This window comes from Carya illinoinensis, chromosome 2 (assembly GCF_018687715.1).
Source record: "Carya illinoinensis cultivar Pawnee chromosome 2, C.illinoinensisPawnee_v1, whole genome shotgun sequence".
Classification (NCBI taxonomy): Eukaryota; Viridiplantae; Streptophyta; class Magnoliopsida; order Fagales; family Juglandaceae; genus Carya; species Carya illinoinensis.
The window spans coordinates 34,310,677-34,337,275 of record NC_056753.1 but is presented as its reverse complement, the minus strand read 5'-3'; the positions used below and the strand labels follow the sequence as shown (position 1 = coordinate 34,337,275).

The 26,599-nt window shown below is 36.7% G+C and overlaps 2 protein-coding genes across 2 annotated transcripts; both read left to right on the top strand.

Annotated features, from left to right (window-relative positions):
- The first annotated feature begins 24 nt into the window (after positions 1 to 24).
- LOC122301230 (brefeldin A-inhibited guanine nucleotide-exchange protein 2-like) lies at positions 25 to 13,360 on the top strand. The gene is made up of 11 exons (XM_043112432.1): positions 25 to 1,478; positions 6,043 to 6,360; positions 6,545 to 6,890; positions 6,991 to 7,413; positions 7,505 to 7,794; positions 8,405 to 8,678; positions 9,192 to 9,697; positions 9,808 to 10,129; positions 10,454 to 10,835; positions 11,072 to 11,733; positions 12,397 to 13,360. Exons 1-11 carry the CDS (start codon positions 307 to 309, stop codon positions 13,000 to 13,002), a joined length of 5,301 nt encoding a protein of 1,766 aa, XP_042968366.1. The 5' UTR covers positions 25 to 306; the 3' UTR covers positions 13,003 to 13,360.
- An 11,451-nt stretch (positions 13,361 to 24,811) lies between these two features.
- On the top strand, positions 24,812 to 26,375 carry LOC122301229 (AT-hook motif nuclear-localized protein 22-like). Its single transcript, XM_043112431.1, has one exon. The coding sequence runs from the start codon at positions 25,294 to 25,296 to the stop codon at positions 26,200 to 26,202; it is 909 nt and encodes a 302-aa protein (XP_042968365.1). The 5' UTR covers positions 24,812 to 25,293; the 3' UTR covers positions 26,203 to 26,375.
- The last annotated feature ends 224 nt before the right edge of the window (positions 26,376 to 26,599 follow it).

Genomic DNA, 26,599 nt, shown 5'->3' with positions numbered 1-26,599 from the left:
TTCTAAAATCTCCACCCCTGATCAGTTCAAAGACAGGCCGAAGCTCACTCTTCCCTCTCTTTAACTCCCACCTCACCAATGTCCACAGCCCAAACTCATCGCCCTTTCCCTGAGATTTTTATGCAAACAGAGCACTACTCTCATCCAGCAAACTCGTCGGCCTCGTCGCCGATTCAGTGAGTCAACCCGCTGCTATCACTCAGCGCTGCTAACAACTGGACTTCATCGACGGATAAACTCACCCGACATCCACACTGACCCCAGATCTGACTCATTGAGCCTCCCATAAATATTCCCAACTCGGGAATGGCTTCCTCGGAAGCCGATTCCCGGCTAAGCCAGGTCGTCTCCCCAGCCCTCGAGAAGATTATCAAGAACGCCTCATGGCGCAAGCACTCCAAGCTCGCTCACGAGTGCAAATCCGTCGTAGAAAAGCTCTCTTCCCTTTCGAAGAACGAGACTTTTACCGAGCCTGATTCCTCCGTCCCAGGCCCTCTCCACGACGGTGGACGCACCGAATATTCCCTCTCCGACTCCGAGTCCATCCTCAGCCCACTCATCAATGCCGCCAACTCTGGCGTCCTCAAAATCGCTGATCCCGCAGTCGATTGCATCCAAAAAATAATAGCCTCCGGCTACCTACGCGGCGAGGCAGACTCCACCGGCGACGACGAGGCCAAGCTCTTATCCAAGCTGATCGAGTCCGTCTGCAAATGCCACGATTTGGGCGACGATCAAATGGAATTGCTCGTTCTCAAGACGCTCTTATCAGCAGTGACCTCCATTCCGCTGCGAATCCACGGGGATTGCTTGCTTCAGATCGTGAGGACGTGCTATGATATCTACTTGGGGAGCAAAAGCCTGGTGAACCAGACGACGGCCAAGGCGTCATTGATTCAAATGCTCGTGATCGTGTTCCAGAGAATGGAGGCGGACTCGTTGACGCTGCCGATTCAACCGATTTTGGTTGCCGAACTTATGGACCCGGCGGAGAAATCCGATGCGGACGGGTCTATGACAATGTTCGTCCAAGGGTTTATAACGAAGATCATGCAGGACATTGACGGGGTTCTGAATCCTGGTAGTCCAAGGAAGGTATCGTTGGGTGGTCATGACGGGGCATTCGAGACAAGGACGGTTGAGACGACGAACCCTGCCGATTTGTTGGATTCAACGGATAAGGATATGTTGGACGCTAAGTATTGGGAGATCAGTATGTATAAGACGGCGTTGGAGGGAAGGAAGGGTGAGGTAGCGAATGGGGAGGCCGAGAGGGATGAGGATTTGGAGCTTCAGATTGGAAATAAGCTGCGGAGGGACGCTTTTTTGGTGTTCCGGGCACTTTGCAAGTTGTCGATGAAGACGCCTCCCAAGGAGGCGCTGGCGGATCCCCAGTTGATGAAGGGGAAGATTGTGGCTTTGGAGTTGTTGAAGATTTTGTTGGAGAACGCCGGGGCTGTGTTTAGGACTAGTGACAGGTATCTCTCTCTCTCTCTCTCTCACACACGCACGAAAAATAGTGGTGTTCTTTCCACATTTCTTGCATAGAACTGCTACAACACAAAGAGAGTATATAAAAGTTAATTTATAAATTGATATGATTTTATGTGATAGATTAGATCTATTTTATAATAAAAATATTTTTACAACTTGAGTATTATATCATGCTATATTAGTTTCTAAGTTTATTTTTGTGAGATTTGACTAAATTTCTTTCTCGTATACGATATATATGAATAGAGTAATGCTTCTCATGATTCAAATTCTCATAATCATCATATCATTCCATGATGTGACATTAGATGATTGGAGGTTATTTATTATATTTCACTTGTGAACCTATCATCTAATGGTATATCATGAAATGATGAGTGGATGATGAATATATATTTTTTTTGATAAGTAATAAGAGAATTTTATTCATACGAATGAAGTAGGCATAGCCCGTGTACACATGAAGTATACAAAAGAAACACCTAATTACATTCTAGCTAAAGAAAGAAAATCATGGACATTGTTTCCATCAAGTGCAATGGCTGAAAACCACAGCATTAAACTGCGCATAAAAAAATTATGAAGTTCCCCCATTGTGCATTCCCTATCTTCAAAGCATCTTTCATTCCTCTCCAACCATGTACACCACATGATATACAACGGGATCATCTTCTACACTGCCGCCACTTGAGGACAGTCTTGAAGCTCCTTCTATCAGGCCAATAAATCCACGACCTGTGAAGGCATTACCCAAGCAATATCCATTCTTCTAAAGATCTCATTCCATAGCCCCCTTGTGACCTCACAATGCAAAAGTAAGTGATCTATAGATTCTCCCTGTTTTTTACACAGGTAGCACCAATCCATCACTATGATTCTCCTCTTCCTCAGATTGTCCGTAGTCAAGATTTTCCCAAGAGCAACAGTCCATACGAAAAAGGCAACCTTAGTAGGCACCCGTGATCTCCAAATTCTCTTTCATGGAAATGAAACATGGCCATGGATTGATAAAATCTTGTAATAGGTCTTGGCTGTATATTTTTTACTACCATTAGCCTTCCATTGCAACCTATCTTCTTATGTCGTATTATTTCCCATGGAATAGAGCAACTCGAGGAAATCAGACACAGCTTGTAGTTCCCATTCATAAATATTTCTATTGAAGAGAACGTTCCACTAATAAGATCCATGGAAAAATACCCGCATATATGCAATGAGGCTTCTCTATTAGCTGCAATACTATAGAGTGCTGGAAATGCCTTGTACAACGCGCACTCTCCACACCAAACATCATGCCAAAACTTGATTCTGGAACCATCTCCCACCACGAATCGTAAATGGCTTTCAAACGCCTGCCAACCCCTCCTAATAAATTTCCATAGGCCCACACCATGTCTCCCCCTTACTTCCTTAGAGCACCAGCCTCCCCACTCTCTCCCATGTCTAGAATCAATAATCTCCTTCCATAGTGTGTTTCCCTCTAGGTGGTACCTCCATAACCATTTACCCAATAGAATTTTATTGAACGTTCACAAATTGCATATCCCCAAGCCTCCATTTGGAATAGGAGAACAAACCTTGTTCCAATTAACCAGGTGGAATGTTGTTTCCTCCCCTATTCCCCCCCCCCCCCCCCCTCCAAAAAAAAAAAAAAAGTCCGGAATAGTCTCTCAATTCTAGTCGCCACCCCTTCGTAGCACTTAGTCTGTAGCTAGGCTCTTTGTATACCCCCTGTGTACTCGGGCCTTGCCCTCTTTATGTTTTAATACATATCTTTTTACTTATAAAAAAAAAATTAAAGTAAGTCGCCCCCCCTTTCGATAGATATATCCGTTTCTACCCAGCAAGCTTCCTCTGAACTTTCTTCACCACCCCATCCCAACTAGCTTGAGCCTTAAAGTTTGCCCCCAACATGAGACCCAAATATTGCATAGGTAAAGAAGACACCTTGCAATCCAACAGCCGCACCAAGCTATTAATATTAGGCACCACACTCACAGCAACCATCTCGGATTTTTGCTAAGATTAACCTTGAGCCCTGACACTGCTTCAAAGCATAACAAGAGAGCTCGCAGAGATTGAATTTGACCAAAATCCGCATCACAAAATAAGAGGGTATCATCTGCAAATAAGAGATGAGAGAGTGAAGTAGGCCCATTTGTGCCATTACCGACCGAGAAACCAGATAAGTAACCTCTGCCAACAGTAGCCTTCACTAACCAACCAAGTGCCTCCATAACAATGACAAACAGGAGAGGTGACAAGTAATCCTCCTGCCTCAGACCACGTGTGCTATTAAAGAACCCAGTAGGAGTGCCATTAACTAACATTGAAAACCGGACGGTAGAAATACAATAGCAGATTCATGAGATCCACCTATCACCAAAACCACACCTACTGAGCAAGTAAAGGAGGAAATCCCAATTCACATGGTCATAGGCCTTTTCCATATCAAGCTTGCAAAGAATACCTGGAACGCCTTCCTGCAACCTATGATCCAAGCACTCATTGGCAATAAGCACCGAACCCAGAATCTGTCTCCCCCTAATGAAGGCATTTTGGGGCTTAGAGATAATATGTTCCATCACCGAGCTAAGCCTATTTGCCAAAACTTTGGAGATTATTTTGTAGACTCCACTCACAAGGCTTATAGGGCGACAATCTTCAATTACCTTAGCCCCATGTTGCTTTGGAATAAGAGCAATGAATGTCGCATTGAAGCTTTTCTCAAATTTATGGAAAGAGTGGATTTCTGCAAAGACTTGCATGATATCACCTTTCACTACATCTCAACAAACCTGGAAGAATCCCATCGAGAATCCATCTGGGCCCCGTGCCTTGTCCTTTGCCATGCTACGAATAACCTTGAACACCTCATCCTCCTCAAACTCCCTTTCCAAACCATTTGCACTTTGTAAATCAATAGAGTTGAAAAACAAGCCATCAAGTTTTGGCCTCAAATGTACCGGTTCCGAAAGGAGGTTTTCAAAATGCTGCACATATGAATAGATTTTTTTCATGTATATATGAATTACTTTGGGAAAGACAAGAAAATAAGCACCAATGAATGCGATATTGTGAATTGATATATAAGTATGTAGTTCTGTAACTAAGTCTTAATGATAAGTAAAGATTAATAGTTATAATTTTATGTTGTTAAATTTAATATAGAAATTTAGAAGCATTAGAATTAAACATGTTGTTTCTCAGATGTGGCTCAAATTTTTAACGGGCATTCAATGCATTATCAAGATACTGTCAACTTTGTTTCTCAGATGTGCTTAAATTGTTTGGAAATGATGCTTGGTATGAGAATTTTGATTGGGAAAGTTAAAAGGACTATTTTTGGGGTGGGCAAGGAATAGGTTAGTGACTACTAATCATTGTAATTGGTAGGAGGCATGTGGTTATAAGTAGTAAGTCTTAGGCATATATGTAGGTCTGTTTTGCCATATAGCATGTTAAAAAACCCTCTGGAAAAATCTCCAATTGGAGTTTAGATTTGATGTGGTCGGCAGGAATATCATGCTTCTGACATTTTTTAATATCCTTGGTGGCTGGTGCTGGGAGGTTTAGTTTGGCAATTTTTTGTCGTGGAACAAAGTAGGCATTTATGGTGCTTGTAGTAAGCTTCCTATTGCATTTCATTTGGTGCAAGGAGCTGTACTCTGAGCATATATTTTTGGTACCTTCTTGGTTCAGGACAGTCTTGAGAAATGACAAGTGTTGAACTAAAAAGCTTGGTGCTTTTTCTATGAAATCTAGACTTGTTTTATGTAGGCAATTTAGTCTTAAGCCAATAAAATAATTTCTCTCTCTCTCTTTTTTTCCCCTTTTGAGCTTCACCTCACAGGATTATTATTATTTTTTAAAATTTGACTTTAGTTGGGGAATTCTGAGTTGATTAGATATCATGACCCCAGGCTTGGTCTTTTGCCTGTAAATGGCGAATGCTAATGATGTGCCCAAGAAAAGAAGAGCTTACAAGTTTCTAAATTATAATATTTGCATTGCAATCAAGAAGTCAATAATATTGGTTGATCCATTCACCTGAGTGCCCTGATGCTGTTGGGATAAATCAATTTATGAAACAATTAAATTGGACTTTGTTTCTTATTTATCTGAGTTATCTCTTGGCTTGATATGTGTTTAGGCGATATCAAATTATGGGAGAATGGCTGCTTTACAAAAAGATCTGGGCAAATGTACCCTTTCTTTCCTTTTTTTTTTAATCAGCTATGCTATACTTGGCAGCCAGCGTGTTAATCAGATTCGTACATGCATTGTGTCAAAAGTATGCTGCATGGCTTGCAGGACCGCATTTTAGTTCTTGCTTTTCATTAATTGACTAGTTTGTTTGAGCATTTATTGCACTGCTAGTCTTGCTTTGATTTTATTCAGCAGTGACCACATTTAATTATTTAGTTGCCCTTCTGAAAAGTAAAATTCACTTTTCTTGCTTCAACTCATGCATAGTTTTAGTGTTTTTTTATCCCAACTGAAGTTTCTATATGAACTTTATGTTCTCATTTGTTTGTGGCAAAACAGGTTTTTAGGAGCCATTAAGCAGTACTTGTGTCTATCATTGTTGAAGAACAGTGCTTCGACTCTCATAATTGTTTTCCAGCTTTCTTGCTCCATTTTCATTAGTCTGGTGTCAAGATTTAGAGCTGGATTGAAGGCAGAAATCGGAGTATTTTTTCCTATGATTGTTCTTAGAGTTTTAGAAAACGTTGCCCAACCTAATTTTCAGCAGAAGATGATCGTGCTTCGGTTTCTTGAAAGGCTCTGTGTTGATTCACAAATCTTAGTGGACATCTTTATTAATTATGATTGTGATGTCAATTCATCAAACATATTTGAGAGGTATGCTAGTTTTCATCCTCCGAAATTTACCCTATCTTATACAATTTTACAGATGCATGTACAAGAACAAGAATTTCCACTAAACAACGTATCTCATTGCTGCATTGTTACACTTCCTTTGATGCTTTGAGAATGATTGATTTGGTCTATGTATCCATCTTTTCGGTTATGCTGATCTTTCCAGAATGGTCAATGGACTTCTTAAAACTGCACAAGGTGTCCCTCCCGGTGTAACCACCACATTGTTGCCACCACAGGAGGTGACAGTGAAACATGAAGCAATGAAGTGCTTAGTGGCTATTTTGAGATCAATGGGAGATTGGATGAATAAACAGTTGCATATTCCAGATCCTCATTCTACCAAGAAATTTGAAGCAGCAGACAACAGTCCTGAACCTGTAAGTCTTCCCATAGCAAATGGTAATGTGGATGAGCCTGTTGACGGGGCAGGTTCTCATTCTGAAGCTTCCAGCGAGGCTTCTGATGTTTTGACAATCGAACAACGACGAGCTTACAAGCTGGAACTTCAGGCAAGAGAATATGTGATGTTTGGCATGCAAGCAGATCTCTCTTATGACCATTATTTAGTTGGCTATTTCCTATCCAATCTAATGTAAAATTTTGTGGCAGGAAGGTATATCTCTTTTTAATCGGAAACCTACAAAAGGGGTTGAATTTCTTATCAATGCAAGCAAGGTGGGCAATTCACCTGAGGAGATAGCATATTTTCTTAAAAATGGATCTGGGTTGAATAAGACTTTGATTGGTGATTATCTAGGAGAAAGGGAAGGTTTTCCACTGAAAGTAATGCATGCCTATGTGGATTCCTTTGAATTTCAAGGCATGGATTTTGACGAGGCAATCAGGGCCTTTCTTCAAGGCTTTAGGTTGCCTGGTGAGGCACAGAAGATTGATCGAATCATGGAGAAGTTTGCTGAGCGGTATTGCAAATGTAATCCGAAGGCTTTTACAAGTGCTGACACAGCCTATGTCCTTGCTTATTCCGTGATAATGCTCAATACTGATGCTCATAACCCCATGGTGAAGAACAAGGTGCGTTCACATTTCCCATTTGATCTAATCAGATGCTTCATACAGAATGATGTAAAGCCCTCTGTTCCTTGCCGGTCATTAAAATTTGCAGATGTCAGCTGATGATTTTATAAGAAACAATCATGGCATAGATGATGGAAAAGATTTACCTGAGGAGTACCTGAGGTCACTCTTTGAACGAATATCAAGAAACGAGATAAAAATGAAAGATGATTTGGCTCCTCAACAAAAACAGTCTATGTACTCAAACAGACTTCTACGCTTGGACAGTATCCTGAATATAGTGATACGAAAGCGCGAAGAAGACAAATATATGGAGACCAGTGATGATCTTATTAGGCACATGCAAGAACAATTTAAAGAAAAAGCTCGCAAATCCGAGTAAGATGAACTTGCTTTTCTCTTATGTCCAACATTTTGTCGCTTTAACCAAATGATTGCCGGTGCATACAACTAAAACCCTATCATACCAAATTTGAGGATCTTGGTTTGATAAATATTGTTTTTCTACTGTGCTTTATCTAGTGAATATATCCTTTTAACCACTGAGTCATACTACTCTTTTATTGGCATTTCAGCAGCGTTGTCCTAAAAGTTCAATAATCTGAGTGGAGCTACGTCAGGATACTATTTTTCCTTCTCCCACTAAGACTTCCGTTTTGAAGAAGCAAACAACTACGTGTAGCTAATGATTTCTACTTAGTTGTTCATCATTTGAGTTTGAATTTTATACTTGCTGTTAACATCTGAATTTGTGGTATGAAAGAAATGGATAGCCTGAGAGATGAGGGTGCTTCAGGAAAGTAAGATTTGTATAGCTTGAATTTTCTGTTGAACATTTTGAGATGGTCTCTTATTTTGCTGTTTCATTGTTCTACTTGCCCAGAATTTAAATTTGTATTATATTCATTGGGACGTGTGACTTCATGTAATTCAAAGGAAACGACCTAATACTTTACTTCTTTATTTGCACTTGCTGGGTGATTTGTAGGTCAGCTTATTATGCGGCAACCGACGTGGTGATCCTTAGATTCATGATTGAAGTATGCTGGGCTCCTATGTTGGCTGCCTTCAGTGTTCCACTTGACCAAAGTGACGATGAAATAGTAATAGCAATGTGCCTTGAAGGCTTCCGGTATGCTATCCATGTTACTGCTGTGATGTCCATGAAGACTCATAGAGATGCTTTTGTGACTTCCCTAGCAAAGTTTACCTCTCTCCACTCTCCTGCTGATATCAAGCAGAAAAACATAGATGCTATTAAGGTTGGTGGTCGATTTACTATTATAGATGCCATAAAGGATTAGAATAAACAAAAAATGATAATTGCTAATGATCCTACTCGAGTTATACAACGTCTGAGAGATTCTGTTTAACATAATCTACTTGTATTTGCTGGAATATGTAGTTTTTTCTAAGGAAGATAAATTTTACCCTCATTTCAATTAAATATCTCGTGCTGAGCCCACTTATTAGGTGGAGTTAGACTCATACGTGAGGTTGGCATTGGAATGCAAATTAAAGATTAAATCTGTCTCTTCCTATTAGTTTAAGTTTTTGGGACAATTGGTTGTTTAACATTGCCTACCCTACATGATACAGGATGCATCTTTACTTATCCCCCCCAAAAAACAATGCCTACATCTTATATGAAAACGTATCCTATAACATTCATAATCTAGTTTTTCGAATAACATGAGCACTAGATTTGATAAAATTAAGCACCTGCCCTTTGCTCATGGACCTGACAGTGTGTTTGGCATCTTTATTGTTAATAGGCAATAGTTAAAATTGCAGATGAAGATGGGAATTACTTACGAGAAGCTTGGGAGCATATATTGACATGTGTTTCTAGGTTTGAGCATCTACATTTCTTGGGGGAAGGTGCTCCTCCAGATGCAACCTTTTTTGCTTTTCCTCAGAATGAGTCTGAAAAATCTAGACAAGCTAAGTCCACAATCCTTCCTGTTTTGAAGAAAAAGGGACCTGGGAGAATTCAGAATGCGGCTTCTGCTGTAATGAGGGGTTCCTATGATAGTGCTGGTATTGGTGGTAGTGCCTTGGGGGTGGTCTCATCTGAACTGAAGAACAACTTAGTCTCAAATTTGAACCTGTTAGAACAAGTTGGGAGCTCTGAAATGAATCTCATATTCACGCGGAGTCAAAAGTTAAACAGTGAGGCAATAATAGACTTTATTAAGGCCCTCTGCAAGATCTCTATGGAGGAATTGCGATCTGCATCTGATCCACGGGTTTTTAGCCTTACAAAGATTGTTGAGATTACGTATGAATCGCCTTATTTCCTCTTGTTCCTCATTGGGCATATCTTTTGTTGTTCTCGTGATTTATTGGTATCTATTATATAACTTGGCCTGCTTTGTCTCCTTATAACAGGCAATATAACATGAACCGCATCCGGCTTGTGTGGTCAAGCATCTGGCATGTGCTCTCTGATTTCTTTGTAACCACTGGCTGTTCTGGAAACCTTTCTGTTGCAATATTTGCAATGGATTCTTTACGCCAGTTGTCAATGAAGTTCTTAGACCTAGAAGAATTGGCTAACTATAATTTTCAAAATGAATTTATGAAGCCTTTTGTCATTGTAATGCGCAAGAGTAGTGCCGTTGAAATCAGAGAGTTAGTCATCAGATGTGTCTCGCAAATGGTGTTATCTCGTGTCAGCAATGTTAAATCTGGATGGAAGAGTATGTTCATGGTATGGAATCTATTTAACATATATTATTTTATTAAAAAGAATAAGGAAAATAATTTGTGCAAGCCCAGGGCACTCAAGCCTTGTAAAAGCCCTTTACAAAAGGTAAGACCCGCCTGGAAAAACCTACTTTTTTATGGTGGGTCCCATTTTTTTTCAATGGGCTTGCACACTGTGTGCTTGTATCTAGCATTACTCAAAGAAAAAATCTAGTCCTTGATAATTTTCTTTGGAAGTTATTTTTATTATTAGATTTGATTTGATTTGATAAACTATTCTTCTTGAGGTATTCTTAATGCTTCTTGTTATCGTGTGAACTTTATTCAGGTATTCACAACTGCAGCTTCTGATGACCACAAAAACATTGTCTTATTGGCCTTTGAAATAATTGAGAAGATTGTGCGAGACTACTTTCCATACATCACCGAGACTGAAACCACCACCTTTACGGACTGTGTCAATTGCCTGATTGCCTTCACTAATAACAGATTCAGTGAAGACATTAGCCTTAATGCCATTGCTTTTCTTCGGTTTTGTGCAACAAAACTTGTAGAAGAGGATATTGGCTCCTCATCAAGGAATAAGGACAAGGAAGCTTCTGCAAAGTTATCGCCATCTTCACCTAAATTCGGAAAAGATGGTAAACAAGATAAGGGAGACACTGAAGATAAGGATGATCACGTTTATTTCTGGTTTCCTTTGTTGGCTGGTAAGGAAGCTGCATTAGCTGTTAGTTCTCATGTTACCAATCTCTGATAAAAAAAAAAAAAAAAAAAAGTTCTCATGTTACTAATCATTTTGATTTTCTTGAGATTTCAACACTAACTATAAAGAAATGGCTCTAATTTCAAACAAAAATGTGCTTTTACATATAGAAAATTTATTTGAACAAAAACATTTGTAAAAATTTGAATTAATAGTCTTTCGACTCTTCCCTCTGTGCAGGTTTGTCAGAACTCAGCTTTGACCCTAGGCCTGAAATCAGGAAGAGTGCCTTACAAGTGCTGTTTGATACTTTACGCAACCATGGTCACCATTTCTCACTTCCTTTGTGGGAACGAGTGTTTGAATCAGTTCTATTTCCAATATTTGACTACGTAAGGCACGCTATTGATCCTTCTGGGGGGAGCTCGCCAGGTCAGGGAACTGATAGTGACACAGGCGAGCTTGATCAAGATGCATGGCTCTATGAGACTTGCACGTTGGCCCTCCAACTAGTTGTAGATCTCTTTGTCAAATTTTATAACACTGTCAATCCACTTTTGAAAAAAGTTTTGATGCTTCTGGTTAGCTTTATTAAGCGTCCTCACCAAAGTCTTGCTGGTATTGGTATTGCTGCATATGTCCGTTTGATGAGCAATGCTGGTGATCTATTTTCCGAGGACAAGTGGCTAGAAGTGGCTTTTTCATTGAAACAAGCAGCTAATGCAACAGTTCCTGATCTCTCGTTCATTGTCAATGAACCTTCTTTATCAAGAGAAAATTATATAGAGTCTTCCGTGTCTGACATTCCCGATGGTGATTCAGAGAGCCAAAGGACACACCATCTCTATGCTTCTTTATCTGATGCCAAGTGCCGCGCTGCTGTTCAACTTTTATTGATTCAGGTAGAATATCGCTCTGATGTTGCTAATTAATACAGATGCCTTCCTACTACTTAAACATATGGTCGTGAAATGAGTTAATCTGCCTGTCAATATATCTGCTTTGCCTGATATTGATGTCTCTACAACAGTGTCCATAATCCAGCTAATAGAATTGTTTAATGTTTCTAAGAATAAGCAATGCTGAATCAGTGCATGCAAAAAAATCCAGATAAGTAAATCAATGCATGATAAACTGTGAATGAAACTTTATATCGACAATATTTTTTTGAGCTTGAAAATTCCAAGTTGCCCCAGAAACCAAATTCTCTGGAAGCAAACGATCGGTCAGTGAGAACATATATCTCAAACTAACATCATTGACAGTTTATAATATGCCTCAGGTTGGAGTTCTCCCCCGGTAATTGTGTTATATTTGATTCATTGAATCAATCTTCTAGTACTGATACCATCAATGTCATGATTGTCTGAAAACATTTATAATCTAACAATTCTGAAAGAACTGAATTAGCTGTATGTAGAAATTTTTTACTTTCGTATCCTTGTGCATTTGTGAAGGGTGTATAAAAAGTACAGAAACTATTTAGGCAACATACCATGTTAAAGATTACACTTTCAGAATGATTACCATAATTTTCATTTGTTTTTCATTATCAAAATTTGCAGGCAGTGATGGAAATCTACAACATGCATCGGTCTCACCTTTCAGCAAAAACTACCTTAATGCTCTTTGACGCATTGCATGACTTGGCATCCCATGCTAATAAGATCAATAGTAATACAATGCTACGATCAAAGCTTCAGGATTTTGGTTCTATGACCCAAATGCAAGACCCTCCATTATTGCGACTTGAGAATGAGTCTTACCAAATTTGCTTCACATTCATACAGAATCTTATACTGGATAGGCCTCCAAGTTATGATGAGGCCCAGGTGGAATCCTGCCTTGTTGACCTTTGCAAGGAGATCTTGCAGTTTTATATTGAAACTGCTCGGTCGGGTCAGATATCTGAATCATCCATTGGGCAGCTTCATTGGCAAATTCCTTTAGGTTCTGGGAAACGGAGAGAGTTGGCTGCACGTGCGCCTCTCATTGTCACCACACTCCAGGCTATCTGTAGACAGGAAGAGAGTTCATTGGAGAAGAACTTGGGTCGGTTCTTCCCCCTACTATCAAGCTTGATAAGTTGTGAACATGGGTCAAATGAGGTCCAGATAGCTCTCAGGGATATGCTTAGTTCAGTGGGTCCCATTCTGCTTCGGTCTTGTTGATTTTAGTGTGATAGGATCCATTGTTTTGAGATGTATGATATTGTTACCCAAGTCTTGTTTTTTTATTCTTTTTTATATTTTTCATTTTTTGATAATTGTTATCGGAAATTTAGCTTCACAGTGTATGAGCATTGGGCCTTGTTTTGGTTCGGCTGGTGCTTCGGACCCTTCTGTACGTAGTTTATTCAGGCGAGAGCGGCTCTTTCTTATAGATTGATTGATTTTATCAGGAGTTCCGATGTTGTATGTTAGTGAAACATTCCTATTGACAAGGAATTCCAGTACAATAAATTCTTGTAAAGAAGTTGCTATATATGAAGCGCATTACAGATGGATAATATACAATATATTTTTCTCCTTTTTCGATCTCCTTTTAGCTACGCATTTGTCGCATATTTTGATTATATTAGAGATGTCTGGAAATGGATGGACCTCGTAGGCATTGGTGTATTGTTTTATGAGAAATGATACTTGTAATTGTGAGTGTGTAATTGCTGCACAATCACTTTAAAAAAAGTGAATAAATATGAGATTCACGTTAAAAGAAAATTAATTTTTTAATAATAGATCTCATATTTTTTCAAAACGACTATATGGTATTTACATATTTCATAACTGTATCTAACATTACTCTTTCTCGCAGATGATTCAGTGGGGACGTGATAAAAGAAAATCCAGAGATAAAAAGATCAAGGGCAGCCTAATATGAAGACCGAGATTAAAAAAAAAAAAAAAATGTTACAAGACATCTCTATCAAACTCTTGATTAAAAAGAATTTGGTCGGATTTCTGTGTTTGTCTTTTGTTAATGGGGCTTGGGGCCGTCTAAGCTGATGGCTTTTATGGATTTTGAAGATTTTCGATCCACGATGACAGGAACCGCACATGATTAAAAGATAGAATGAATCCGATAGTTCTTGGGCTATACGACCTTATGGTGTATCCATGTCTTAGAGATATAAAAATTAAAATTAAAAAAATTAAAAAAAAAAAAAAAAAGAAAAAAAAAAAAGAGAGAGGTTAAATTTGAGCTCCATCTGGTTCTACACCCCTAACCAAAACCAGGCCTGACCCAATCCATAACTTTTTAGCCCAGTTTGGTTTGGAGCAGTGGAATGAATCCAAAGAACTTTTTAGCCCAGTTTAGGTTGGGCCTTGGGCCATTCGGATGCAAACTCTCTAGTTTGACAGAACAGAACTCTCTCTCGACCGGATCCTCAGTTCATATTACCTTGAATTCCTTCCCTTTTTCTATACGGAGGGGCAGCAGCCATTCCTAAATCCCCACCTGTATTTTATATAAGTTTCTAATGGGATAACGCATACGTACAGTTATAACTAGCATACATCATTCGAGTCCATATTTTTTCCTACATTCTCGAGAGAGAGATCAGAGATAGTACTCTAATTGATTATGGCGTACGTTGAATATTTATTTGTACGCATAACTACACTCAACTGGCATTGTTTATATCCCAACTCGATTTATCCATTTCTTATTGAGCTAGCTATCTAAAGATCTACACTTGATTGCAGCAGCGAAGGACTTGTCGAATGCCATCATTTCATTCTCTCCAGACCCCTTTTAAACTATTGGATTTTTGGGTTCCATCGTTTATCATGCAGCAGCCTGTCAAATGGTCATTTTAGAAGGTAAAAAATAAATGATTATTCTCATGATAAACCTTTTCTTGAATGCCTCAAAGTTATCAAGAAAAGCTAACACATTGTCTCGGTGATCATTTCTAAAGTACAGGCAGAGAAATCTTTCTGGTATTAAACTGCCATGGAACCCACTTTTCTCATATATTTTTTCCAATTAATTACTATATATTAAGAAAATATTTTTGGCACTTCCAAATAGATTGGAACCTGACTGTCCAGACACTTCAAAACATTTCTTAAACGAACTAATTATTAATCAAGTCATTGCAACATATATAACTAAAAAGGCTCTGAAGTTCCTAGCTAGCTCTTATTCTGTTGCGTACCTTCTAAACTATTGTTTTAAGAAACCCATTTGAATGGGGTTTGCCATGTTCCAAACCTTTTACGATTTGTCCTAACAAAAGATGTTAACAGAAAGGCAAGAGGACTTGGCCGTTGAGAGAGAGAGAAAAAGGGGGGGGGGGGGGGGGGGGGGGTGGATATTTAGAAGCTAGCCTCGAAAGAGACATTAATTTAGGGTTTGCATAAAAAAAAAACCTACGTCTTCAAATCGATACGAAAAGTAAACTTTGACGACGTTCAGTTCATTTGAAAGATCGATGTTGAACAAGAAGTAGTTGAAGGGATGACTAGCTAGAGTACTGATTCCAAATCAATCACTATCTATCACATGGAAACCTTAGTTTTGGTCGGCTGTTTAGTTTCTAAAATATTCCCATTGCTCAATGCTACTTTGGTTGATTAACTAAAGCTCGAAAAGCTAGCTTTCTATTGATTGGCCTTACGTCGAGGACAACGATTAGCGCAACAATCTCAAGCCACTTTGAGTGAAAAGCTAGCTAGCGGCTTCTGAGGGCTCAAGAACATGCAACATTATGTTAGATTCGAAGCAATTAATTAATAGGTGCCCCTCACATGGAAGTGATTTTCTGCTGATCTCTTTCATGAGGCCGTGTGGTCCAGACTCCATACTGATCTCTTTGGATTAGCTTTACTAAATCATTGTTTATTTAGGCATGATAATGGGTTTGATTTGTTTAATAAAAGAGACTCCATTAAGATAAGCATCGCAATGTACGTTGTCATTGCACTAGGACAAGAGTTGCAACAGTTTTCTATGCTTTTGTCCACTTCGTCTTCTTTCCAAAGGTAAGACTGTCTTTTTTGAAGACTTCGTATGGTCACAAGGTTCAAAAAGTACGTATATGTCCCTTTTTCTGGGAGGGTGGTTTTAATGAACCCCGCTAGCCTTACGCTACTTTAACGTACAATTGGTTAATAGTACTTTGGTGAACCCAAGAATTCTGGCCTTCAAGAAACTTTAGAAAATGTCAATAGAGACTCTATATATATATATATATATATATATAAACGATATTTGTGAAGGGAGCTGCTACAGTACGGATAACAAAACAAAATGGTAGGTAATTATGAGAACGATATTAATTAGAGATCGAGGTTAATGGTGATCATGAACATCGAGACGACTTGGATTTATACCTTGGACAACAAGAGTTGTTGGGGCCGGGCAACGTTGACTGCTTAAGAAAACGATGGTTTGTTTGTATTATAATGATGCATTTTCTCTGCCTCCATTTTTTTTTTCTAAATTTGTTTATTCGTTGATAGATGGATGGATGGTTTGCTTTGCTGTGTTATGATCACTATGTGTTTATTGAGAGAGAGAGAGAGAGAGAGGGAGAGAGAGAGAGAGAGAGAGAGAGAGAGAGAGTAACGTGCGAGAAGAAGGCGGGCCGGTCGCTAAGGAGAGGTCCCCAAAGTTTGATTCCCTTTCATCCAGTCGCACCAATGTTTCTCCATTTGTTTTTTAGTTTTGTTTCGGTATCGATCTTATATTCTTAGATATTTTATGAATAGTAAAAAAATAGTAAAAAAGTAGTAATAACATATTGAATAATAGTGAATAATAATATTACAAAATAAAAAAAATAAATAAAAATTAATAATAAAATAATAAATAATAGTGGCCACTGTCTAAACTTGCTCATCTCTCTCTCAAAAGGGTTGAAGGAAGCAGAGTTACGGATAGTGACATAACACTCAATGGAAAGGCATGTAGGATCAACGACATGCAGCCACGGCCATGAATAATGTGAAAGAATAATGCTACTTTGCCTCCTGATCATTTTGACAGCTCATACATTTAGTTTTTTTTTTTTTTTTGACTTATTGATTAAGAAAGTGACTATTCGCTTATTATTATTTTTTATACTTTTTTAATTTTTTTAAAGATGTTAACAAAATATGAATAAGAAAAATAAAAAAATAGAAAAGTAAATTTTGCCTAGAGGCATGCCCAACGGTTACTGTTGGGCGGCAACCTAGCAATACTTTATGTGAAATTTGCTAGCTAGGTACACTGGCCTTTATATTGTTTTTAGAAAATACAAAAAATACAACTTCTTTTTAATTTAAAGGAATCCGCCTCATAAAAATTTCATCTCAAATTATAAAGAAAATGAAAAATTTGCAGAATTTTCAAACATAAATAAATAGATGGTTTGAAAAGTTATTAAAATTGTACATTTAAAAAAAATATTTTAGTCATAAAAAGATCCCATAAAAAAGATATTATAAAAATAAATTTACAAATTGATACATCTTGATGTTGTATATTAAAATGTAAAGTTATTTTATTATCAAATAAATCTAACGTATTATATAAAATCATGTCAGTTTATGATCATTTTATTTTTATAGAATTTTTTTGATCGCTTAGCACTTCTTTCTATTAAACTATAAGGGTACAAAGTTATCATAAATGGCATTCAACAAAACATGAACTAATAACTATAATGATATATTTAATAAAGAACAAGAAAATGAGGACATATATGAGTGCAAGAAGTCAATATAGAGATCATATATATTCCCAAAAGAACAATTATAAGGGAATATCTGATGCAATTACGATTTCTTCATCAGATGCAATATATATATATATATATATATACCGAACAACTTCGATCTCCAATATTAACTTTACTGAAATTTTTAAGATACAGACAAAGTACTAAATTGTATGGTAAATTTATGGTACTAAATCAAACTTAAGGGGGGCCTAATTCCTTTCTTTTGCCATTTTTTTTAAAAAGCATGTTTTAATTAACTTCAGTACGGCCTCTCGGCCGCAAACAGAAAATTAAGGAAAACGAGAACAATTAAAAAAAAAATTTATTATATAAAAGTAAAGTTACGTATTAATTTATATATTAATACTGATTTTTTTATATTTAAAATTTAAATTTATATTGTTTTTAATAAAATTTATTTTTTAATTAATTATAATAAATTAATATATATATTAGTACATACATATATTTATAATTAGATTTTTTTTATAAAAAAATAAAAAAAGTTGAAATTATCTAGACATCAATGGCAGAATACGAGAATGGAGGTGGCGATCAGGAAGGGCCGGGGCAATAAAAGGAGACACCGACAGGGAGCATCAAAAGGGGTTCACTCATTCACGAGGATTTATTACAGTACTGCGTGTGATCTACACGAATGAGTGTGCAGAAAGAAAGCGACACTGCCCCCCCTCCCCCCCAGCGGCGGGACTCTCTCACTAATTCCTATTGCGCACACAGGAAGGCCGCTCGTGCTATTAGTCTGTGTCTATCTGTCTCTGTCACTGTCACTGTCACTGCCACTCTCATCAGCACCTCTTCATGCCCACCCGCCCCGGTTTGCCATTCAACGTACAGCACAGTGGACGATGCAGTCAAACCTAATTATGTGATATATCATTTATTTTTTGCTGCTGTCCCATTTCCCATTTGGACATTTCGCTTCCACCCGGCATATGATCTGCGTACGTAATTCTGGAGTTCCTGACCTACCTACCTGTGTACGTACTAGCTAGCTAGTTTTCAGTACTTGTGCCGATAATATATATAAGAGAAATTCTACGTATCATTTCACACACATTTTATATATTAAAATATTATTTTTTATTTTTTTATTTTTTATTTCATTTTATTTTTATTAAATTAATTAAATTATTTTATTTATCATCTACACACTACATATTTATTATAGAAAAAATAAAATAAATAAAATAAATATAATATATAGAGTGTAAAGATGATAAGAAGAATTTTTCTATATATAAATGCAAGCTTTAAATGTTTAAAAATTTGATGAGCAATTTTTTGTGTATATACTCTTTTACGTGCTTTATTAGTATAATTAATTTTATATTAAAAAAATTAATATAATTAATAAAAATATATAAAAATAACTATAAATAACATCATTCCAAAATGTTATAACTTTTACATACTTATAATCGAGTGCCATTAATGTTGCTTGTCAATTAGCAATGCATTATGCAAAACATCGATGCATCCGACCAGCCTAATTTCATACCATTTTATAAGAGAGAGTTTTTAAGTTGAGATAAGAAATATTGAAATGAAAACTAAAATTTTAATACAATATTATTTTTATTTTAAAAGTAAAAAAAAATTAAATTATTTATTATATTTTATATAAAAATTTAAAAAATTTGTAATTATTAGATTAGATGAATTGAAGAACTTTCGTATTCAAATTGAACATTAGAAAAAATTTATCTAGAAATTTTATTTTTTGAACACCTAAAAGCTTTTGATATCAATTAAAAAATATTGATATTTTTCATTTTTATAAATTATTTTTCATTATAAATAGTACTGGGCTAACACATACACTTTTAATAAGAAAATTTTGAATAAATTAACAAAACCTTTTTATTTATTCAAAATTTTCTTATTACCATTTTATGTTCATGGGCTTCGCCGATGTGTATTGTTGCCTTGTTGAAATGGTAACCAACAAATTAATGAGGTTAGTGGCGCATATAAAAGTACAAAGATTGCTTGTTCGTTTGCTTGGCTAATCTTTTCAAACTATAAATCAATCTCATGTCTTTGTTAGGTTTGATGAATCTTTGACTTTTGGGTGACATTAACATGACTTGGTAGAGATCATCTTTATTTTGTCTATAAACCCTAATGGATGGATCTAATTCATCTGGATAATCATATATATATATATATATGAAAAATACTAAATGTACTTAAGAAAAATTTACTTTTCTGCGTGTTAATTATTAATATTCTGAAAATTATAAAATTCAAAATTTGAATACTAACAAAATGAGTCTTATAAATAAAATTATAAGTACGTGTAGTGCTACTCATATATATATATATATGCATTTATTTTCAATATTTTCAAGATGATCTATAGACTGATTGATAACAAAAAGAGAATGCTAGAAGACCATCAAGACGATTTCATTACTTTTGAGTACTCCACGTTCTAAAAGACTCATTTTTTTTTTAGGTAATTGATCACGTACGTGATCTAATTAAAAGACTCATTTTTTCCGAATCGAACGATAAAAAATACCTTTATTATTTAAAAAACACGTAGTAGATGCATGCATGACCGTAAATTTTGATGGCAATTTACCAGCAAAAGACCTTATGAAACGTCGAAAGTTTCGGCAACATTATAAAAAATAAGAGGAAAAACGAAACAATTCAAATTAATTAGCGTGAACGTCCAATAATATTGAGAAGGAAGTCAAGGTGATCATCCACCAAACTGCATTAATCGTTCTAACAATTCGTTGCATGTCTTTGTCGCCAAAGAAATTAAACTTCTTCATCTTCGATCAATGCTTTTATATATATATATATATATATATATATATATATTGTTAGAATTAGGTGGATATATAAATATATATATGGGTCATGCTAGGGGAACTGATGGAGAACCATGAAGTCAATACATGAGAGCAAATATAATTTTTCTTCTTTTATTTTAATAATTTTTATACAGTTTTAAATATTTTAAAAAATAAAAAAATTCCAATTCACTAGTGTTTGCTTTTTTAACCCTTAAATAAAAAAAAACATTAAATAAAAAATACAATCCATCACTTTTATCTATTATTTTTATCTATTTATTTTCCCATATATATATATATATACCAATAGTTTAGCTATAAGCCTATAGCTATATATTAGCGACGTCTATCTAGTACTATTGATATCTAAGAAATAGCTTACCTCCAAAAGTCAAAAGCATAGCTTGTTACGCCATGATCGAATTCTTTTATTTTTAATTCCTAATAAATAATTAAATATATTCGATAGGATAAAATCCAATGCATGTTCGAACAAACTTTCCAATTATTTCACTATATAAATTGACCGTCCATATATCAATGCCTGTCTTGTGGTTTGTGGGTGTCACATCTAAAGCTCTCTCAATCGTTTCCATAACAAATTTTCATCTATGGATGCGGCCCAATCAAATTGCTTTGAATATTGAGCCACTTTTTTTTATATATATATATATAAATAAAAACACATCGTCTCTCTCAGCTACTTTGTAAGCAGCTAGCGGCCATTTAACTGTAAAAATACGCAGTAAAGACATGACTTTTTGGGGATAAGTATTTTAAGAAATGATATTTATAATTGTAATTGTGTAAGTGTTGTGTAATATTTAAAAAAAAAATAAATTAATATGGGATATATACGAAAAAAATTAATTTTTTAATCATGGACTCTACTTTTTTTTAAAGTGATTGTGCAGTGTTTGTACCTTCCATGATTGTATGCAGTATTACTCAAATATTTTTAGATTATATATTACATTAGTACAACATTTTACTTATTATTTCAATTCTCATTATTTATAATATAGTATTAAACAATTAAAGATTATATATTATGCAAAATACTACTCATCATCCTATATCACACACCAATTTATAATTTGTCATTTACGTATTTGTATTTAAATATACATATTTATACATCAATGTGTGTGTTTAAATAGAAATGTAAAAATGATAAATCACATATTAATATGTGACATAAGGGATGATAAGTAGAAATTTTCATTTATTATATTTAATTTATGAACTTATCATATGATATTATATCATAAGATGGTAAAGATGGTAAGAAAATGATAAAAAAAATAAATAAAAAATAGATTTTTTCCTTATATTATATATATAGTTGGGCAACAAGTGATCAACTCAGTTTTTATCTAAGTCGTGTTTAAACAACTTAATTTGGCACATTCAGCCCTCACAACATTCAAAATTTGGTAATATTTGTCAAAACTATGAAGTTAGCATTGAAATTGTAGGTTAGGGTTGAAAGATATATCCTGTTTATTTAAATAAAGAGAAATTCTGGATGTGAGCCTTACGCCTGATTAGAATCAATTTGGCGAAAAACAAATCTAGCCAACACGAGTACGTACACAAATAGTTGGCGCGCGCTAGCTAGAATATCAAGGGGCCCAAACGGCATTTGATGGCCATTAATTATCCATTTTCTATATTCGTCGACATAATTTTCTCTTGAAGAATATTATTGATGAAACGAGAAATGATTACATGATCGATATAACACAATATATAATAAAGGGTACTGATACACCCACAGAAAAAATATCATCGGAAAAAGTTACCAAACAGAAAAAACACAGCAATCGGTGAGTTTCATTCTCCTTTTTCAGTCGGAGCGATTCCTTTTCTCCATTGTTTTTCTGCAATTTTTTTGGCGTTACGAAGTTTATAAATTTTTCTTTTGCTCAACTTCTACTCGGCTTACGATCAATCTTCTGGTTTTCGATGATTGAATGTCTGTACGTATCTTACCACATCACTCTCCAGTCGCCGATCTACTAGTACTATAGGGTAGAATTGCCATAATATGTCCTATGCGTGAAGTTCACATGCAACTCGGCTCGCCGGTGCCACCATGCGCCGTTGGCACGTTGCATCGATCTTATTATGTACATGTGTAGCGGTTACATGTGTTGTACCAATGGAACTAATGTGCATGTTCAAATATGCTAGATCTCATCCACCTCAGCCCCATACTACTTGTCCATGGTTCACACGTGCCGTCACAACGAGTCAAAATGTATTCCAACCGTTGGCATTCGGGTTAGTCGACGTCATCTATGAAACTATATCTTACTCACGTTTTTCCTAATTAAAGATTTTGAAATTAATTTAGGAACTTTTCAGATAATTCATAGCAACAAACTACAACATATGACCACGACCAAACCTCGTCTATAATGATGGCACCACAGTCTTATATTGACAGTAAAAAAACCGTCATTTAAGGGTATAAGTGGAAACCAATTTATTAGTATTATTACGTTATACTTGTTGCGACGGTTGTTTGTCGGAAAAATACACAATTATCTTAGGAAAAATATATTTACAAACACAATTGTGCACTAATCTGTACACCAGTGTAATGTGATTGATAAAAAGTAGATTTTATTAAAAATAATGTTAATTTAAATTTTAAGTATAAATAAATCAGTATTAATACACAGATTAGTGCGCGACTGTGCTTGTATGTAGCGAAACTCTATAATATCTTTATGAACTTTGCTACTTATATTATATTACACCACATATTATATTTTCTTAATAATTTTTTTAATTTATTATTATTAAATTAATTAAATTCTTCTATTTATTATTTATATTTTAAATATTTAATAAAAAAAAATATGATATGCTGTGTGTGGCCTTTAGAATCTTTCAATCTTTGTACTTTTACAGCAATAAAATTGCTTGGGGAGAAAAATAAAAATGGTCTCGAATTGGCTGGCATGTGGTCAGAGTCAATAAAGTAAGGCCTATCTGTACGTAGATAGTAAAAAAGAGGAACAGAGGAAGATGCGCGTGTGGTGGTACCTCCGCCTAATACTTGGCGAAAAAGATGAATGGGGGAAGAGCCACGTCTCTCACAATCAGCTGCCCCTTACTTTAAACATCAACATCAGAGAGAGAGAGAGAGAGTCGCCTCCAAGACACGCCGTGACTCTCCTGACCCGATATGTTTGTTGGGTGGGCCAACTGCAATTTTCCACGACCCATATACGCCTCTTCTTTCTCTATAGCTTGTTCTATATGAATGCCTGTATTCATGCACCCAATTACGAAATGCCACTCCTTTCTGTGACTGAAACTTGCAAATATATATGCAATGGAGTAACGGACCCGGCAAGGCTGCAACTTCTAATTTAGAGCAGCAGTTAACAATAGCACGTCAAGCTCTTTCCTGCTTCAGTTTCAGTTTCAGTTTAACTTCTTTTCGTCTTGTGTGTATATATATATATCTTCCACAGAAACGTAAAAATTTACAGACCCTTTTCTTTTCTTTGCAAATGACCAAAACTTTGGGCTAGTTGTATGCATGCTGGATACAGACTATCTAGCTAGAGACGTTGCTTTCGATCTCTAACCCTAATTAGGAAAAGCCTTTTTCTGTACGACGCATAAATTAAATCAGGTAAAAATCTTGGATACCCGGGGATCTTCAAATTTCAATAAAGGTATAGGAGAAGAAGCTGTTTAAAGAGATTTTTCATTTCTTCAGTTACGTCATATATAATATGGCTTCAAAGCTTGACTTTTCTGAAGCTGCATGCTAAACTGCAAGGTCCTCAATATACGTGAAGTACGAAAAAGCTTCTAAAAGTAAGTATACGGTGAAATTAATCTTTAGTTTCAGAAATGTCAGAACGAATTGGAACAGTTCTTAAATATCTCTTTTTCACCTTTTTTTTTTTTTTTTTTTCTTGTTACGGTTGAAATGGGTGAAACAATTCTATATAATGGTTTGGACGATGAAACAGTACTGAAAACAAGAACAAACCCACGAAAGAGATTTAAGGTACTCCAGAAGATTAATGGACTTATTTTTGTACTCACTCTAAATTTAACAAATTTGTAGATGATAGAAGCGGAAAGTTCTTTAGCAATTTTGTTTCAAGCAAGTCCGTAACAATACTTCTTGGAACTAGAAGCAATAAGCCTTTTAACGAGGGAGAGGTAGAGAAGGTGAGGGGAGCAGAGGAAGAGAGAGATTTTCAGCACGCAAACGAAGGACAAGATGATCTTAAACTGCAGGCTTTTAATGCAGGCTACCGCGGAGTGTTGTCCACGTAGGCGAGAGAGAGAGAGAGAAGAACATGGGGTGTTGCGGCCCCCAAGCGAGGGTGGGGAGAGATAAAGGTCAGGGGCCCACATCACCGCCCATGCGCACGCTGTCTTACCAAAACCAAACCCATCATCGATCCGATTCCTTAGACCTAACCCTAACCCAACATCCACACTATTACCCAGAAAGCTAAAACAAAAAAACGACCCACCTCAAACCCCTACCCAAACGCACCTCTCTAACTCTCTTCTTACCCTTTTTCTGGTTCTTCATTTTCTCACCCAAACCCATACCCAACTACTTTAAGGATCATAGAACCTCGCAACGAGAAACAAAGCTTCGAAGAGTGGGTGAAGAGAGGAAAGATGGCTGATTCAGCTGAAATTTTGGTGGGTGTGCCGAAAAGCCTTTCTTTCTTGTTCTTTTTTCTGGTTGAAGGTTAGTATCATTTGATTCTTCGAAACTCCAAAAAAAAAAAAAATCCAGAAACAAAGTCGCCAAGCTAGAAGTGGAGTGAAAACCAACAACACAACCCACTTTGCTCTCTCTATTTGCTTGGGATTTGTAAGCTTGAGCTAATTAGCTAGGGTTTGAGGGTAACAAAGCTGTAATGGATCCGATCACTGCACATGGCCGTCCTCTCCCTCCGCCTTTCCTATCCAGAGATCTTCATCTACACCCCCACCATCAATTCCAAAACCACCAACCCCAAAACTCCGAGGAGGAACAAAGCGGTAACATTAGCTTAAACCGCGGGCTGAAACGAGATCACGATGAAAACAACACCAACAACGTCACTGCCACAACCACTGAAAGCAAGGAATTCGGCTCAGGCTCCACTGGAGAGGGAGAAATTAATCGAAGACCCCGAGGCAGACCTGCTGGCTCCAAGAACAAGCCTAAGCCGCCCATCATAATCACCCGCGATAGTGCAAATGCCCTCAGATCCCATGTCGTTGAAGTCGCTAATGGTTGTGATATCATGGAAAGTGTTTCCACTTTCGCTAGGCGGAGACAAAGGGGGGTTTGCATTATGAGTGGGAGTGGCACTGTCACTAATGTCACCCTCAGGCAGCCTGCTGCAGCCGGTGCAGTTGTGACTTTACATGGAAGATTTGAGATTTTATCTCTGTCAGGGTCCTTTTTACCCCCTCCTGCGCCACCGGCCGCCTCGGGGTTGACAATATATCTAGCCGGCGGTCAAGGCCAGGTGGTTGGCGGTAGCGTGGTTGGTCCGCTTCTGGCATCTGGCCCAGTTGTTATAATGGCAGCATCATTTGGTAATGCAGCATATGAGAGGCTTCCTTTAGACGAGGAAGAGCCACCGGTGCCAATTCCGGGAAGTGGATCTCTCGGATCCCCAGGAATTGTCGGGCAACAACAGCCACAGCAGCAGCAGCAGCAACTACTACCTGATCCTAATTCATCTCTTTTTCATGGCATGCCCCAAAATCTTCTAAATTCATGCCAGTTACCGTCTGAGGCCTACTGGGGTGGCACGGGTCGTCCTCCCTATTAACAATTAATACCAAAACTGTGTCCTGATTTCTTCCTCTTTGTTACTGGTTTTCAATCAGCTTTGATTCTTATTTTACAAGTTAGTCATGTTCAATTAAGATGTTAACTATGCTATTCGTCGGTCTTTGATTGAAGGATGTACAAATTTTATGAATTTTTGGCGGGTTGATTTTATATGAATTGCTAGCTCGATCCTCCACTTCACACCAAGTAATATATCTCAGAGCTCAAGCAGCAGTATACCGGAGGATGGCAATCCAAAATTTCACTCTGTTCTTATATTTCTTGCAGTTTCTGGTAACTTGCATGATAACCTAAATGTTCCTTCACTCTACAGAGGCTCGGAAAGCAGATACGTACACATCTAGACCTTCAGGGGTTTTATTTTTTATTTTTTG

Coding starts and splice junctions, on each gene's coding strand:
- LOC122301230 (XM_043112432.1), top strand. CDS start 307: ATGGCTTCCTCGGAAGCCGATTCCCGGCTAAGCCAGGTCGTCTCCCCA. Junction 6,361..6,544: donor TCATCAAACATATTTGAGAG/GTATGCTAGTTT, acceptor TGATCTTTCCAG/AATGGTCAATGGACTTCTTA. Junction 7,414..7,504: donor ACCCCATGGTGAAGAACAAG/GTGCGTTCACAT, acceptor TAAAATTTGCAG/ATGTCAGCTGATGATTTTAT.
- LOC122301229 (XM_043112431.1), top strand. CDS start 25,294: ATGGATCCGATCACTGCACATGGCCGTCCTCTCCCTCCGCCTTTCCTA.